This window comes from Somniosus microcephalus, chromosome 12 (assembly GCF_052327205.1).
Source record: "Somniosus microcephalus isolate GS21.2 chromosome 12, FLI_Smic_1.0, whole genome shotgun sequence".
NCBI classification, from domain to species: domain Eukaryota; kingdom Metazoa; phylum Chordata; class Chondrichthyes; order Squaliformes; family Somniosidae; genus Somniosus; species Somniosus microcephalus.
In genome coordinates this window covers 140,118,059-140,131,626 of record NC_140998.1, presented here as the reverse complement: position 1 = coordinate 140,131,626, position 13,568 = coordinate 140,118,059, and the positions used below count along the sequence as shown (strand labels likewise).

Here is a 13,568-nt window from a genome sequence, read left to right as displayed (position 1 = left end):
ACCCTTAATCTGCTTATTCTCTATAGCACTATACCCAGAGAAATTTCTACGATGCAAGGGCAACTGGGTAAAGGCCGCCACACCTGGAATACGCAAGCAGGAGACATAGAGCAAAATGCAGGACAGAGTGTTATGACACCAAGGAGTGAGCCCAGTGAGATTACAGCAATATAGGAGTGGTGGAGGTGCTCAAGAGCCCCTGGTTTCCTGGACCAAGAGATATGTGGCACAGGCGAAAGCTGTGGTCTAATTTTAATAGGAGTTTTGGGCACTAAAATTTCACAGATCAGGGATTCCTCTGTCCTGCATTCCAACTGAACATCCCATAAAATACAGGAACCTCTAAAGGTGGAAGCACTGGGTTTTTTGTTGAGTAGAACCTGATTACAATTCACAGATAATGTTAAACTGTTCAATATAATCAGATATTAATGTAGTCAATGTGACAATCTGCAGAATGCATGAATACACTACCTTCACATAGTAAGTTGTGAGGATCTTTCTCAGATCGAACACCTGCAACATGGAAGCAGCACTGTTGTCAGTGATGCTGTAACCCTCCAGCACATACTTGGTGACCAGAACCTCCCAAGCGAGCCAGCGTTGACCGAAAGCGGCATTAAAAGACAACATGTGAGGAATGTGACCTGGCTCGCAACAGCAGAATCCCTCATCTTCCTCAACTCCTTCTGTGATTGCTTCCACCTCCCGCTGTTGACAGTAGGTGCCTGCAAGGGAAGAGGAATGATCAATTACATCATTAAAATAATTAGCAAAAGATCTGAATTCTGACTGTAGCTTTCATCTCTCCCCATTGTTCCTGAAGGCTCAAGGGTACCAACAGCCTTCCATTACCACACTCAGGTGGCCATTCTGCATGTGGGACTTTCAGCAAGCTAGCTAACCAGGTGAGGGACATCAAATCCAAGCTCGCTCCGATCCCTACCCAATAACCACACACGTACTTTCCAGAAAGGATCACTGGATAGCAATCATGAGCCCTGGCTGACTATTCCCTTTCCTCACCCAGAGGCCAATTACTCGGACTGAAATCAGCCAACTGAGCACGGACCTGGAACTGAACCTGGCAATTTCTGCTCTGTGTGATACTATGCTGCACTGAGCATTGCCTTCATTCATTCTAAGGATTTAAACTCAAGCTTTACATACTCATTAACAAAAATGCATTTTGCTAGTTGACATGGTCTACATCCATTCCACAGTGTCAGTCTGGACTCAGTGTCGTCTCTGGCTGAGAAGGTTGTGGGTTCAAGCCCCACTCCAGAGATTTTAGCACATAATGGCCCGGGTTTGGCTCTCAGTGGCAAAGGAACGACACTCGCGATTCGCCTCACCAACAGCTGCCTACAGACTTTTTGCGGGCCTGTCAGTGGAGATTTCCTCTAATCCAGTGTCTTTTCCAGCATGGCGCCCTCTACATGGGATCTGTGGCATCCGTGAACCGAACAAGCAACAGCGAGGCTCTTCAACCAATCAAACTGAAGTATCCTCACTGAGACACGCAGAGTCAAAACCAGGAAGTATAAAGCAGGAAATATAAATTAGATTTAAATGATCTACAGAAAGCAAAATAAAGACTGGGAAATACAGATGGGACTAAGGGAGAGAAATAAAAGTGGGACAGAAAAAGTAAAAAAAAATTATTTAAATGTTTTTAAAAATCTCAACGCTAATTTTCTTGAGGGTTAGGAGATTCCACTTAGAAAATTAATTTTTCAGGGCCAGAGAGGTTGTTCAGCAGTAATCATCACTTATCACGCCGTTAAAAACTCACTTACTCTTGAATGCACCAGCCGTAACATTTTCAACTGTCGTTAGTGCGGAACTAGTGGACAAGTACACGCCGTTGCAGGCATTTCAATGCCGAGTCCATCAGCGAGGACTGCAACAGCGCACCCTGTGAAAGAGTCGGGTGTCGCTGACAGCAACTTCTGGATTTTCGCATTTAACTGTGCATGTGCGTACTACAGAAGTTGCTGTCAGATTTCCTCCATGATAACGGTGAGCACTGATAGCCTCACCGTTATTCTCAATTGCGAATTCCGGGCAAATAGATACTGACATTAGTGCAGTACTGAGGGAGTGCTCCATTGTCAGAGGCGGAATCTTTCGGATGAGATGTTAAACTGAGACCCTGTCTGCCCTCTCATGTTGGATGTAAAAGATTCCATGGCACTATTCAAAGAGGAGCAGGAGAGTTCTCCTGGTGTCCTGGTCAATATTTATCCATCACTAAATCAGATTATCTGGTCATTTATCTCACTGATGTTTGTGCCACGTTGCTGTGCGCAAATTGGCTGCCATGTTTGCCTACATCACAACAGTGACGACACTTCAAAAGTATTTAACTGGCTGTGAAGCACTTTGGGACAACCTGAGGATGTGAAAGGTGCTATATAAATGCAGATTTTTAAATTTCCTTCAGTTGGTTTATAACTTAAACAAATTGCATTTACATACGAGAGGCCTGGGATACCTTGTAATAATAACATTGGCCTAGAAATTCATTGACGCCACTTTTGGGGCGCTAAAGTGGGGCGTCCGCTAAAGTTTGCGGCCGCCGCCAAATCGATGCCACTTCTCCGATATTCATTAGCTTCGCCCTAGGCGTTCGGGCGAGCGCTAAAACTGCTGCTGGACGCCTCTCTTTGGGCGCTAAGCCGGAGGTGGTGATCGATAGCGCCGAGGCCGGGCGCAGCGCAGGTGCGGCCATCTCGTGATTGACAGCAGACACCCTGGCGCCGGCCAGCTCTTAAGGGGGAAGGGTCGACTGTGTCTGCTGCCACGCCCTGGATAGTGGAGCCCTCCAGCTAGGCCTGAACACTGCTGCTGGACCCAAATAGCGCCTGAAGACATGGAGAAGGCCCGTGAACGTGCGCAGCGCTTCGCAGAGCGTGATCTGAGTGTGCTGATTGCTGCTGTGGAGAAGAGGCGCCATGTTTTGTACCCGGACAATGGCAAGAAGGCGACGGTCCGCGTCTACAGGAGAGCCTGGAGGCATGTCGCCACCAAGCTGTCAGCCAACAGCGACGTCCCCAGGAGCGGTGCCCAATGCCGCAAAAAGTTAAATGACCTCACACTCATTGTCAGGGTGAGTACCCTTTCCAGTGACCTCCTCATCCTTGCATGTGCACCTCACATTATGGGCAAAGGGACCTGAAAGCTCTAATGGCCAGCCTTCATCCAGCAGCTATGGGACAGGCATGAGCATCAATTGCACATTCTGCACTTAACACACTGGCCAGGCTATTCCACCATGGGAGGCAGTGCACACCAGATCATGGCGACACACTGGCCAAGCTATTCCACCATGGGAGGCAGTGCACACCAGATCATGGCGACACACTGGCCAGGCTATTCCACCATGGGAGGCAGTGCACACCAGATCATGGCGACACACTGGCCAAGCTATTCCACCATGGGAGGCAGTGCACACCAGATCATGGCGACACACTGGCCAGGCTATTCCACCATGGGAGGCAGTGCAGATCAGATCATGGCGACACACTGGCCAGGTTATTCCACCATGGGAGGCAGTGCAGACCAGATCATGGCGACACACTGGCCAAGCTATTCCACCATGGGAGGCAGTGCACACAAGATCACGGCGACACACTGTACTTAGAGGCCGTCCTTTCTCTTGCAGGCCAAGCTGACGAATAATCGCAAGAGCCGGACTGCGACCGGGGGAGGCCGACCCCATATCCAGCCACTCACCGACCTGCAACATCGCGTGGAGCACCTCATGGGTGGCCGGGTGATTGGGCCCGTTGCATGTGGAGATGCCGACCCTGTTCTGGGCAGCAATGGTAAGGACATCACCTTTTGCACCTCTCTCGTCCCACTTGCGCATCAGATCTACATCCTTTGCCACTGTCCGACCAATGCGCTGAATGCCACCACTCATGCATCCCGCACTGACGCCCTCTCCTCACTCTAAAGCTACTCTTGTGCCTTCCTGCTTTCAGATGGTGAAGAGGAGGTCCCTGAACTTGCCAGTGACAGACCCTCCGAAGAGGAGCAGGAGGAGGAGCAAGAGGAAGGCGGCCCATCAGGGGAACCCTCAGCCGCGACCACCCAGGCCAATGTAGGGGACACGTCTTCCCTGGAGGGCAGCGTGGCGGAAGTGTCGAAGGGGAGGGGAGCTCCTGGGACCTGCGGGCTGCAGAAAGGCGGGAGGGGGGTGGAAGGTCGGCGGCTTTCTCCCCAGAGGGGGGAAGCGTCGGAGGGGAGTCCAATTGCTGGGCCCAGCGGCCTCCAGCAATGCAGGAAGTGTCGGCCAGCTCGGCGGCCTTCTCCCCAGAGGGAGAGTCCGGCCTCCAGTCAGGAGATGCTCTTCGCCGAGGAGATGGAACGCCTCGAAGACTTGTCCGCGGACTCGGAGCACCGGCACACAGAGCTCATGGCGGCAGTGGCACGGTTGCCTGAGTCCATCGATTCCCTCTATCGGAGTGTGGCTGAGTTCGGGCCCTCAGAGGCCACCAGTCGGGCGGAATACCGGGCAGATCAGGCAGCGAGTCGGGCGGAATTCGGGGCAGCTCTGTCAGCGACTGGCCAGGTGATCAGTGGTGCCGTCCAGTCACTGGCTGCTCTGATGCGGTCAGTGAACAGGTCAACACGGGCACTCACTGCTGCCACACTCGCTGTGTCAGCCAGGCATCGCCAGGGCACCCGGCGCGCTGCAACAGCACAGCGGTCTGTCCCTCGGCAGATTGGTGCGCATGCTGCAGTGCTGGCCTGGGCGAGTGCCAGTGTCTCAGGCGACCAGCGAGCGCCTGCCATCCGCCAGCTTGCCGCCATTCCTCCAGCCGCCACTGCCAGTCCCCCAGTGGAGTTGCCAGGAGCTGCTGCAGCGACTGATGCTGGCCAGCCACAGCTGCAGCAATCAACAGCCGCCCGCTCGACGGCCAGACCTCGACTAGGCCGACCCCCAAGGGCATCTGCCGTCACGACATGTGCCCCTCAGGAGCCTGCCCCCAGCCTTGCAGCAGCCAATGGCCTTACTTTGAGGCGGAGCAGCAGGGCGGGCAGGGGCCGCCCAAAGATGGCCAAGGCATCGCCCTAGCGGGCCAAATAGTCGAATGTGTGGCCATTTGTGTTTGTTTCTTGAGGCCGAGAATTGGATGTTTGTTTTTTGAAGGCCGATGATGTGATGTTTGTTTTTGACTAAGGCCGAGAATGACGACCATTTTAGTTGCCCTATTTTGTTAATCCTCTCCAGGTTGTGGGAGTGAGTAATGTGTGAGTGTGTTTTTTGGGGGTTTCGTCTGTTTTTGGTTTTCATGTGGGAAGGGCCCAGAGTTTGTACAATAAACCATTTTATTTATTCACATTGTCAATGTTTGATCTTTGAAGTGTTTGTTGCCTTAACCGGCTGAGGGCTTGCGGAGCGGCTGCAATCATGTTCTATCATTGGCACAAGCCATTCCCTGACAGGGGGCCTAGAAGTGACGTTCAATAAGCCGCCGACGGGCGGCCCTTGGACCTTGTGCGTCCCTCCTGGGCTGGTACTCCTCGTCCTCATGCTCCTCCTGCTCCTCCTCCTGAGGTGGTGGTCCAACGTGAGGTGGCAGTGCCCGAGTCCTGCGGATAGCCAGGTTGTGCAGCATGCAACAAACGACGACGAATTGGGAGACTCGATCCTGCGAATACTGGAGGGCTCCCCCGGAGCGATCGAGACAGCGGAACCGTTGCTTGAGCACGCCGATTGTTTGTTCTATGAGGTTCCTCGTCGCTTGATGGCTCTCGTTGTATGCCTCTTCAGCAGGGGTCGTGGGCGCGCGGAGCGGGGTCATGAGCCAGGTACACAAAGGATAGCCTTTGTCCCCGATAAGCCATCCTCTTGGGGGAGGCTGTGCCTGGAACATGTCAGCCACAGTTGTCTGTCGCAGGATAAAGGCATCGTGGCTGCTGCCTGGAAAGCGGGCATTGACAGCTAGGATGCGCTGCCTGTGGTCACACACCAGCTGTACATTGAAGGAATGGTAGCCCTTCCGGTTGCGGTAATCCTCGGCATGCTCAGGAGGTGCCCGCAAAGCCACATGCGTGCAGTCAATGGCGCCCTGCACCATGGGGAAGCCCGCTATTCTTGCAAACCCCACTGCACGCTGCTGCTGCTTGTCCAGGGTCATGGGGAAGGAGATGAATTGATGTCTCCTTCTGAAAAGAGCTTCGGTCACCTGGCGGATGCAGCAATGCACGGCAAACTGGGAGATGTTAGCGATGTCCCCAGTAGCGGATTGGAAGGAGCCGGAGGCATAGAAGTTGAGAGCCACCGTCACCTTCACTGCCACCGACAGAGACGTCCTGCGCATCAGCTGCGGCTGCAGATCTCTCTGAAGCAGCCGACAGATGTCTGCAACCACCTCCCTTCGGAATCGCAGCCTCCTAACACACATCGCGGCAGACATGGTCAGATAGGAGGTCTGCTGGCGGTATACCCTGCGTGGGTAAGGCCTCAGTTGGCGACGCCTGTTGCCCCCTCTGCGTCTAGCCAGGGCTGCCACTCTCTCACGGCGTCTGTAAGCCCTTCTGGCATAAGGCTGAAATTCAGCGTTGCCACCCAATGCAGCCCCCATTATATGCTGGCAAACACTGAGCTCTGAATGAAGGCAAAGATAATTGGTAAGCTCTGGCCTGAGCCAAAAATACCTGTCCAAGTGTTGGTCCAAACCAGTAAACTCTCCTCCTTGGTCTCTGTCCAAAAAACCGTTGCACAAGAGTGAATGCTGCAAAATGGCTGGCCTTTATATTGCTGGGTAAGTGCCCTTTAATTTGCGCTCCCCGCGGCCCGGCTGGGCTGTGTACCGTTCCACTTCACAGTCGCTCGGGCCGCCCGGCGCACAATGGGCCGGCGCGAGTGAAGTTCCGGTTCGGGGCGCACAAAAGGCGTTGCACTAGCAAATGACGTCATGATGTGCGCGCGCAGCAGGGCGCGCGCTAAGACTTTGCGCCGGCGCTAAATGTGTACTGAAGTTGGGGCGAGGCGCAGATCGCGCTGCGCCCGGCCGCTAAGCGCCTAGCGCTCGAAATCTACTCCTCCTAAGGCGCTAACGGCTGCCGCGCCCAACTGAATTTCTAGGCCATTGTGTTGAACTACATAATAAAACAGCTTGGTCCCCACAGTGCACCAGGTCACTGTTCAGCATCTGTGGGGAGGCATGTTGCACCATTGATACTAAACAGGAATGGAGTGAGTGAGTGTGAGTGTGAGAGAGAGAGATGTGGACAAGATAGGGCTCAACTGTGATTAACCCCTTCCCCATTACTGAGTACTCTGCTGGCACCCATGATGTAGCCTCACACATGAATAATGGCCACTGGTACTAGAGGGGGACTCATACCTGCAGAACTGTACCCCCATCATGAACACCAGCTTAATGAAAAGTCAGAAAAAATTAAAGAAAGAGAGACAGCCACTTTAAACCAATACACAAAGAATTCCTTTCCAAAAGATCAACATCAAAATTGCAGTGTTCATTTCATAAAGTTAACACAATTCAAAGAAAGAAAACATGTAGTCTGCTTCAATAACTTGGCAGATAATTCCACTTTCTAATCATTTTTTGAGTAAGGATAAATGAATAGAACTGACTTATGTGTGCCAATTTAGAGATGACAGAAAACCTCAGAATCTGAAGAATTTAAAAACATTTTTGACCTTCCATTATTAAGTCAGATAATTGGAATACGAGGACTCTCACCTCTGAACTCCAGGCCTCGTAGTTGGTAGGTGACCAGGCCGTTTCCTATTTCTATAAGGTGAACCAGTGCATTGAGGTAGTCGGAGGCGAGAATGAAGCAATCCCCAGTATTGAAATTGCCCCAGCGTCCCAACATCAGGTCCCCATAGAGGCTGTGCTGTAGAGATCTTGTCAAATGCTCGTAAAAGATGGAATTCAGATTGTTGTCATCCGAGCCTGCAAAATGTGAAAAAAACATTAATGGCATCGAGTAACAGGCCATACTCGGGTTTATGAAAGTGCTTCAAATCAGTAATGATTTTGTCATCGCTATTTGCGTCTGTATTTTTTATCTATTTTTTATTACCAGGAGGCTACAGCATTCCCCTTGTTAATGGACCCGATACTAGGATTGTAGAAAAAGTGAAGGAAATCGAGAGTTCTGTTAGAGTCAGAGTATGGCGAGGAGCAGGAGATACTCGCAGAAATACAGATGACACTTTTGAAGCTGTAAGGTTCAGTTTTAAAAACTGCAGCAATAATTTGTAAAAAAAAAAAATAGATTTGCTATTTTATGCTTGCAGTCTATTTTTAATCATTCAGTGGTTGGGTTGAAATCATGTCCTATGACATTAGTAATGAATGCCAAAGCAATCAGTATTATGTTCCTCTGTTCACTATTTTAATGAACGCACTAACCCGTTTGAAAGTGTCTTTGTTAAAACAGCAGAAATTATTATTTTATATGAATGGGTTAACGTGTTAATTATATGGCAAAGTGTGCTTTCAACCCATGTACCCATGAAAACACACAGTAGATTCACTCACAAAACATATAGGATTTTCTCAACCAAGACGTTCTTCGTTCAGAAAATCCAATATTAAGGGAATTATGGAAAACAAGATTGATTATGAAGTTTAGTTAAACTCCAGTGAAGAATGTGGTTTCCTCTCTCCCCACCACAACTTTCTTGGGTCTCTTGCCGAACTCCCAGGCATTTGACCAGGTGACCTGCCGTAATCTACCTGCCAATGCAGCACGGAAACAGATCATCAGGAGGAGCCCCAGAGCAACCTCCTGTCCCATGTATCCTTCCTGCCTGTGGGGAAGTGCCTAGACTCTGTTCTGCACAGAAATAGGCCATTTGGCCCCACAAATCTGTGCAAGTGTTGTTCTCCACATGAACTAACTAATCTAGGGGCCGGAAACATACTGATCAAGAAAGTTCTCCTGAACACACTTCAGAAATTCTTCCCCCTCTCTGCCCTTTACACCACTACGATCCTAGTCTATATTAGGATAGTTGAAGTCCCCCATTATCACCACTCTATAGTTCTTGCAACTCTGTAATTTCCCTGCAAATTTGCTCCTCTATATCCTTCCCACTACTTGGTGGCCTATAGAATACACCTAGTAGTGTAATCGCACCTCCATTGATTCTTAACTCTAACCAAATAGATTCTGTCCTTGACCCCTCCAGGACATCCTCTCTGTCCAGCACGGTTATATTCTCCTTAATCAATACTGCCACCCCACCGCCTTTCTTTCCTTCCCTATCTTTCCTGAATACCTAATATCCAGGAATATTTAACACCTAATTCTGCCCTATTTTGAGCCAGGTTTCTGTTATCGCCACTGTAACATTTGCATACTGAATTATCATTGGCCCGCAGGCATCTGCAAAGAATACCTATTATATTCACATGTGATCACATGCTGAGTTGTCATTGGCCTGCAGGCATCTGTAAGGACTGCTATTGTTTAGAAGACCCAGGGGGTCCTGACTCCATCTTGTCCACACGGTGCTGTATTGATTGAGAAAGCTTACAGACCTGATGCTTCATTAAAAGAGTTTAAACTGTAATACTCCGTTGTCCTGCAATTTATTATTTTTGTACAAAGTGTGCAAAACAAGACATGGTGTCAGGACAGGGATTTGAAATGGACCTAGTTGGAGCTCCCTTACCTCGAATAAATTGGGGATCTTTGAACTTACATAGAGAATGGTGCAAGTTCAAGCAACACGTGGAATTGATGTTCTCGGGTCCACTGAAAAGCAAAGGGGAGGAAGAAAGATGCAGCTACCTACTCTTGTGGATCGGAGAAAAAAGGAGACATTTTTAACACATGGTCTCTCACCGCAGATGAAGCAAAGGTACTGAAAAGTTATTTTAACCGTTTTGAATCATATGTGATGCCCAAGACAAATACAATATTCGTTAGGTACAAGTTTCAGGAGAAAGTACAAGGAGTTAGTGAGTCGTTTGAACAGTTCGTGACTGAGTTAAAACTGCTGGTAAAAGACTGTGTATAGGCAGATAAAGTTGAGATGGTCAGAGACCGCATCGTGTTTGGAATACATTCAGCTAAAGTGAGAGAGAAACTTTTGAATGTTGAGTCCGGGCAAACGCTGGACAAAGCTATAGACATAGCTACATCGCATGAGATAGCCCAAGCACAGTTGAAAACCATAACCAGCGCCACGAGCAGCTCGAGTGAACAGACAGTGCACGCAGTTAATAGATACACACCAAAGAACACTGCCCAGAGAGCGTGTTTCAGAACAGAAAGAACAGCGAGAGTTCTAAAAATGGGCGACACAGACATAAAACGCTTCAAAAACTGTGGATATTGTGGAAACAACTGGCATGGAGAAAAGGAGTACTGCCCTGCCAAAGGAAGGCAATGTACTAAATGTGGTAAACGGAACCACTTTGCTAAAGTTTGCAAGACTGTTTTCGGAAAAGCAGTACATACAGTGAGTGACAGCCAAATGTCATAGAGAGCCAAATGCAGAGGAACTGTTTATTGATTCTGTGTCACAGAAAAAACAGATTTCAGAGACTGAGCAAGCTTTTGCCGATATTGAGATAGGAAAATAGGGCAAAAAGCTTAAGTTTAAACTAGACACTGGATCTCAGGTTAATGTAATTCCACTGAGTGAGTATAATGGCTTGAAGGATGAGTGTGAGCTACAGCCCACCTCACGCAGACTGACCGGATATGGGGGTGAGCAGCTCATTGTAAAAGGCACATGCGTGATGAAATGCAAGTACAAAGAAAGCGACATGATGTTGAACTTTTACATTATTGACACTCAAGCACCTCCAGTGCTAGGTCTAAAGGCATGTTTAGACATGGACCTCGTCAAGCTAGTGCTATCATTGACAGCACCAGTTGAGAAGCAGACAGTCATGGAGGAGTTTGCTGACGTTTTCAAAGGAATCGGACTATTCCCAGGTGAATGCACTATTCACCTTGACCCAGCAGCAACCCCTGTGGTTTGCCCACCGAGAAGGATACCCCTTGCTCTACGTAGTCGCCTGAAGGAGGAGCTGCAGAGCATGGAGAGTACAGAAATCATCATCCGGGAAACAGAACCGACAGAGTGGGTAAATGCGTTAGTAGTGGTTGAGAAACCACGTACAGGCAAGCTCAGAGTCTGTCTCGACCCCAGAGATTTGAACAAGGCTATCAAACGCCCTCACTACCCTCTACCAACGCTAGATGACATCACACCCAAGCTAGTGGGAGCACGTTACTTCAGTGTAATGGACGCACGATCAGGATACTGGACTATCAAGCTCACGGAAGAGTCATCTAAGCTAACAACGTTCAACACACCATTTGGACGCTACCGATTTCTGCGTTTACCATTTGGTCTTATCTCAGCTCAGGATGAATTCCAGCAGAAGATCAACGAAACCTATGAAGGCCTCGACGGAGTAGTCGCAATCGTAGACAACATCCTCATCTGTGGCAGGAATAGAGAGGAACATGACAGGAACCTCCGTGCGATGCTACAAAGATCACAGGAGAAAGGTATCCGGCTCAACCCCGAGAAAAGTGTAGTGTCCGTGTGTAGATAAAGACACTGAAGACAGGAGTTGGTTCATAGGTATTTACTAAGCAAGTCTGGGGGGGGGGGGGGGGGGGTTTCTAAAGGATATACACAATACACAGGCTTATATAGCCCAAGTGGCAATTACCGGCATTACGCACACCTGGGGCTCTTAAAGGCACATACACCATAATTCCTCCCCTTCTAGCTAACTAGTCCATCATATTTTAAGTAATTATTAATTACATGTTATATGCAAAATAATATTCATTGCTGTATTAATTAATTATAAGTTAAGTCTCTCAGGAGGCTTCCTAACTCGGTCCGGATAACGCCTCGGGGGTGTAGTAGTTTCTGGTGGTGTAGTAGGTTCTTCTGGCAAGGCTGATTCGGCTTGAAGGCCAGTGTCGGGTTCATCGGGCTCCAGTATCACCGGATCGGAGGTAGATATGGGTATCTCTACTTCATCGTTAGATGTATAGAGTGGTGGTGTAGGTTGTCCCTTTTCGGATGACTTGATGATTTGGTCAGCATGGCGCCTTATTATGCTGTCTCCGATGTCCACGGTATACATCAGTGGTCCTAATCGTGTGCAGATAGTTCCAGGCTGCCATTTCTCGGTACGGTAGTCCCGGGCCAAAACCGGTTGGCCTATCTGGAAGGCCCTAGTTGGCCTTTCATTCATGCCCTGTAACTGCCGGTTCTCCACGTCCCTTCGGATGTTGGGCTTGACCAAATCCAGCCGGCATCTTAGGTTTCTATTGTAGAACATCATGGCGGGAGTTTGGTTAGTAACCATATGCGTTGCATTCCTATATGCAAATAAGAAGTTATCCACCTTGTGCTGAAGTTTTATGTCTTCATTACCCATGGCCTTGATGGCCTTCTTGAAGGTCTGGACAAACCTTTCAGCTAATCCATTGGTGGCGGGATGGTATGGAGCGGACATGTAGTGCTTTACCCCATTGTTCTTTAAGAACTTTCTGAATTCTTCGGACATAAATTGCGGTCCATTATCAGAACATATCTGCTCCGGCAGCCCATTCCTGGCAAATATGGTCCTTAATACTGTGATGGTTTTTTCCGTGGTGGTGGAGGACATCTTTATTACCTCCGGCCACTTGGAGTGTGCATCAACTGCGATTAAGAACATTGAGTCCATAAATGGACCAAAGTCGATGTGCACCCTTTGCCAGGGAGATGAGGGCCACTCCCATGGATGTAGAGGGGCCTGTGGCGGAGCATTTTGGACCTTCTGGCATCCTAGGCAGCTCTTGGTCATGTCTTCGATGTCTCCATTGATACCTGGCCACCATACAAATGCCCTAGCTAGGTTCTTCATTTTCACTCCACCCAGATGCCCCTCGTGAAGCTCCTTTAGCACTTTATCCTGGAGTTTGGGTGGAATCACCACTCTGGATCCACACATCAAGGTTCCTCGGCACACTGACAGCTGTTCTCTTCTTTGCGAGAATGCTGGCAACAGTGGTTCGCCATGTGCTGGCCATCCCTTCACTGTTAAATCATAGACCCGTGAGAGAGTAGGGTCATTTCTTGTCTCCCTTTCAATGGCAGAATTTGTCACCGGTAGACATTCCACTATGGTAGAGTGGAATATCTCTACTGGGTCTACTGTAGGTGCCTCTTCTATCGTTGGCAACGGTAGGCGTGATAAACCGTCAGCATTCCCATGCTGTTTTGACCCTTTGTATTCAATGTTGTATTGGTGTGCCCCTAGAAAAAGGGACCACCTCTGTAGTCTTTGTGCCGTCATAATGGGGACACCTTTTTTAGGGTTGAATATGGAGAGGAGGGGTTGATGGTCAGTCAGCAAGGTAAATTTTTGTCCGTGTAGGTAATGGTTGAATTTCTTCACTCCCCATACCAGGCTGAGTGCTTCCCTGTCTATCTGGGCATAGTTACGCTCAGCTGAGTTCAATGAGCGTGACGCAAAAGCTATCGGCCGTTCCGAGCCATCAGGGAATCTATGGGACAATACCGCTCCTATGCCGTAAGGGGATGC

The 13,568-nt window shown here is 49.2% G+C and overlaps 1 protein-coding gene across 5 annotated transcripts in view; it reads right to left on the bottom strand.

The window, feature by feature from the left end:
- pcnx1 (pecanex 1) overlaps window positions 1-13,568 on the bottom strand; it is a 372,844-nt gene that overhangs the window by 72,311 nt on the left and 286,965 nt on the right. For all 5 annotated transcript variants that reach the window (XM_086003620.1, XM_086003621.1, XM_086003623.1 and 2 more), the window contains 2 exons: window positions 7,725-7,940; window positions 475-728 (listed from right to left, as the gene is read on the bottom strand). In XM_086003620.1, coding sequence (XP_085859746.1) covers window positions 475-728; window positions 7,725-7,940 — 470 coding nt within the window. The remainder of the gene's footprint in view (window positions 1-474; window positions 729-7,724; window positions 7,941-13,568) is intronic.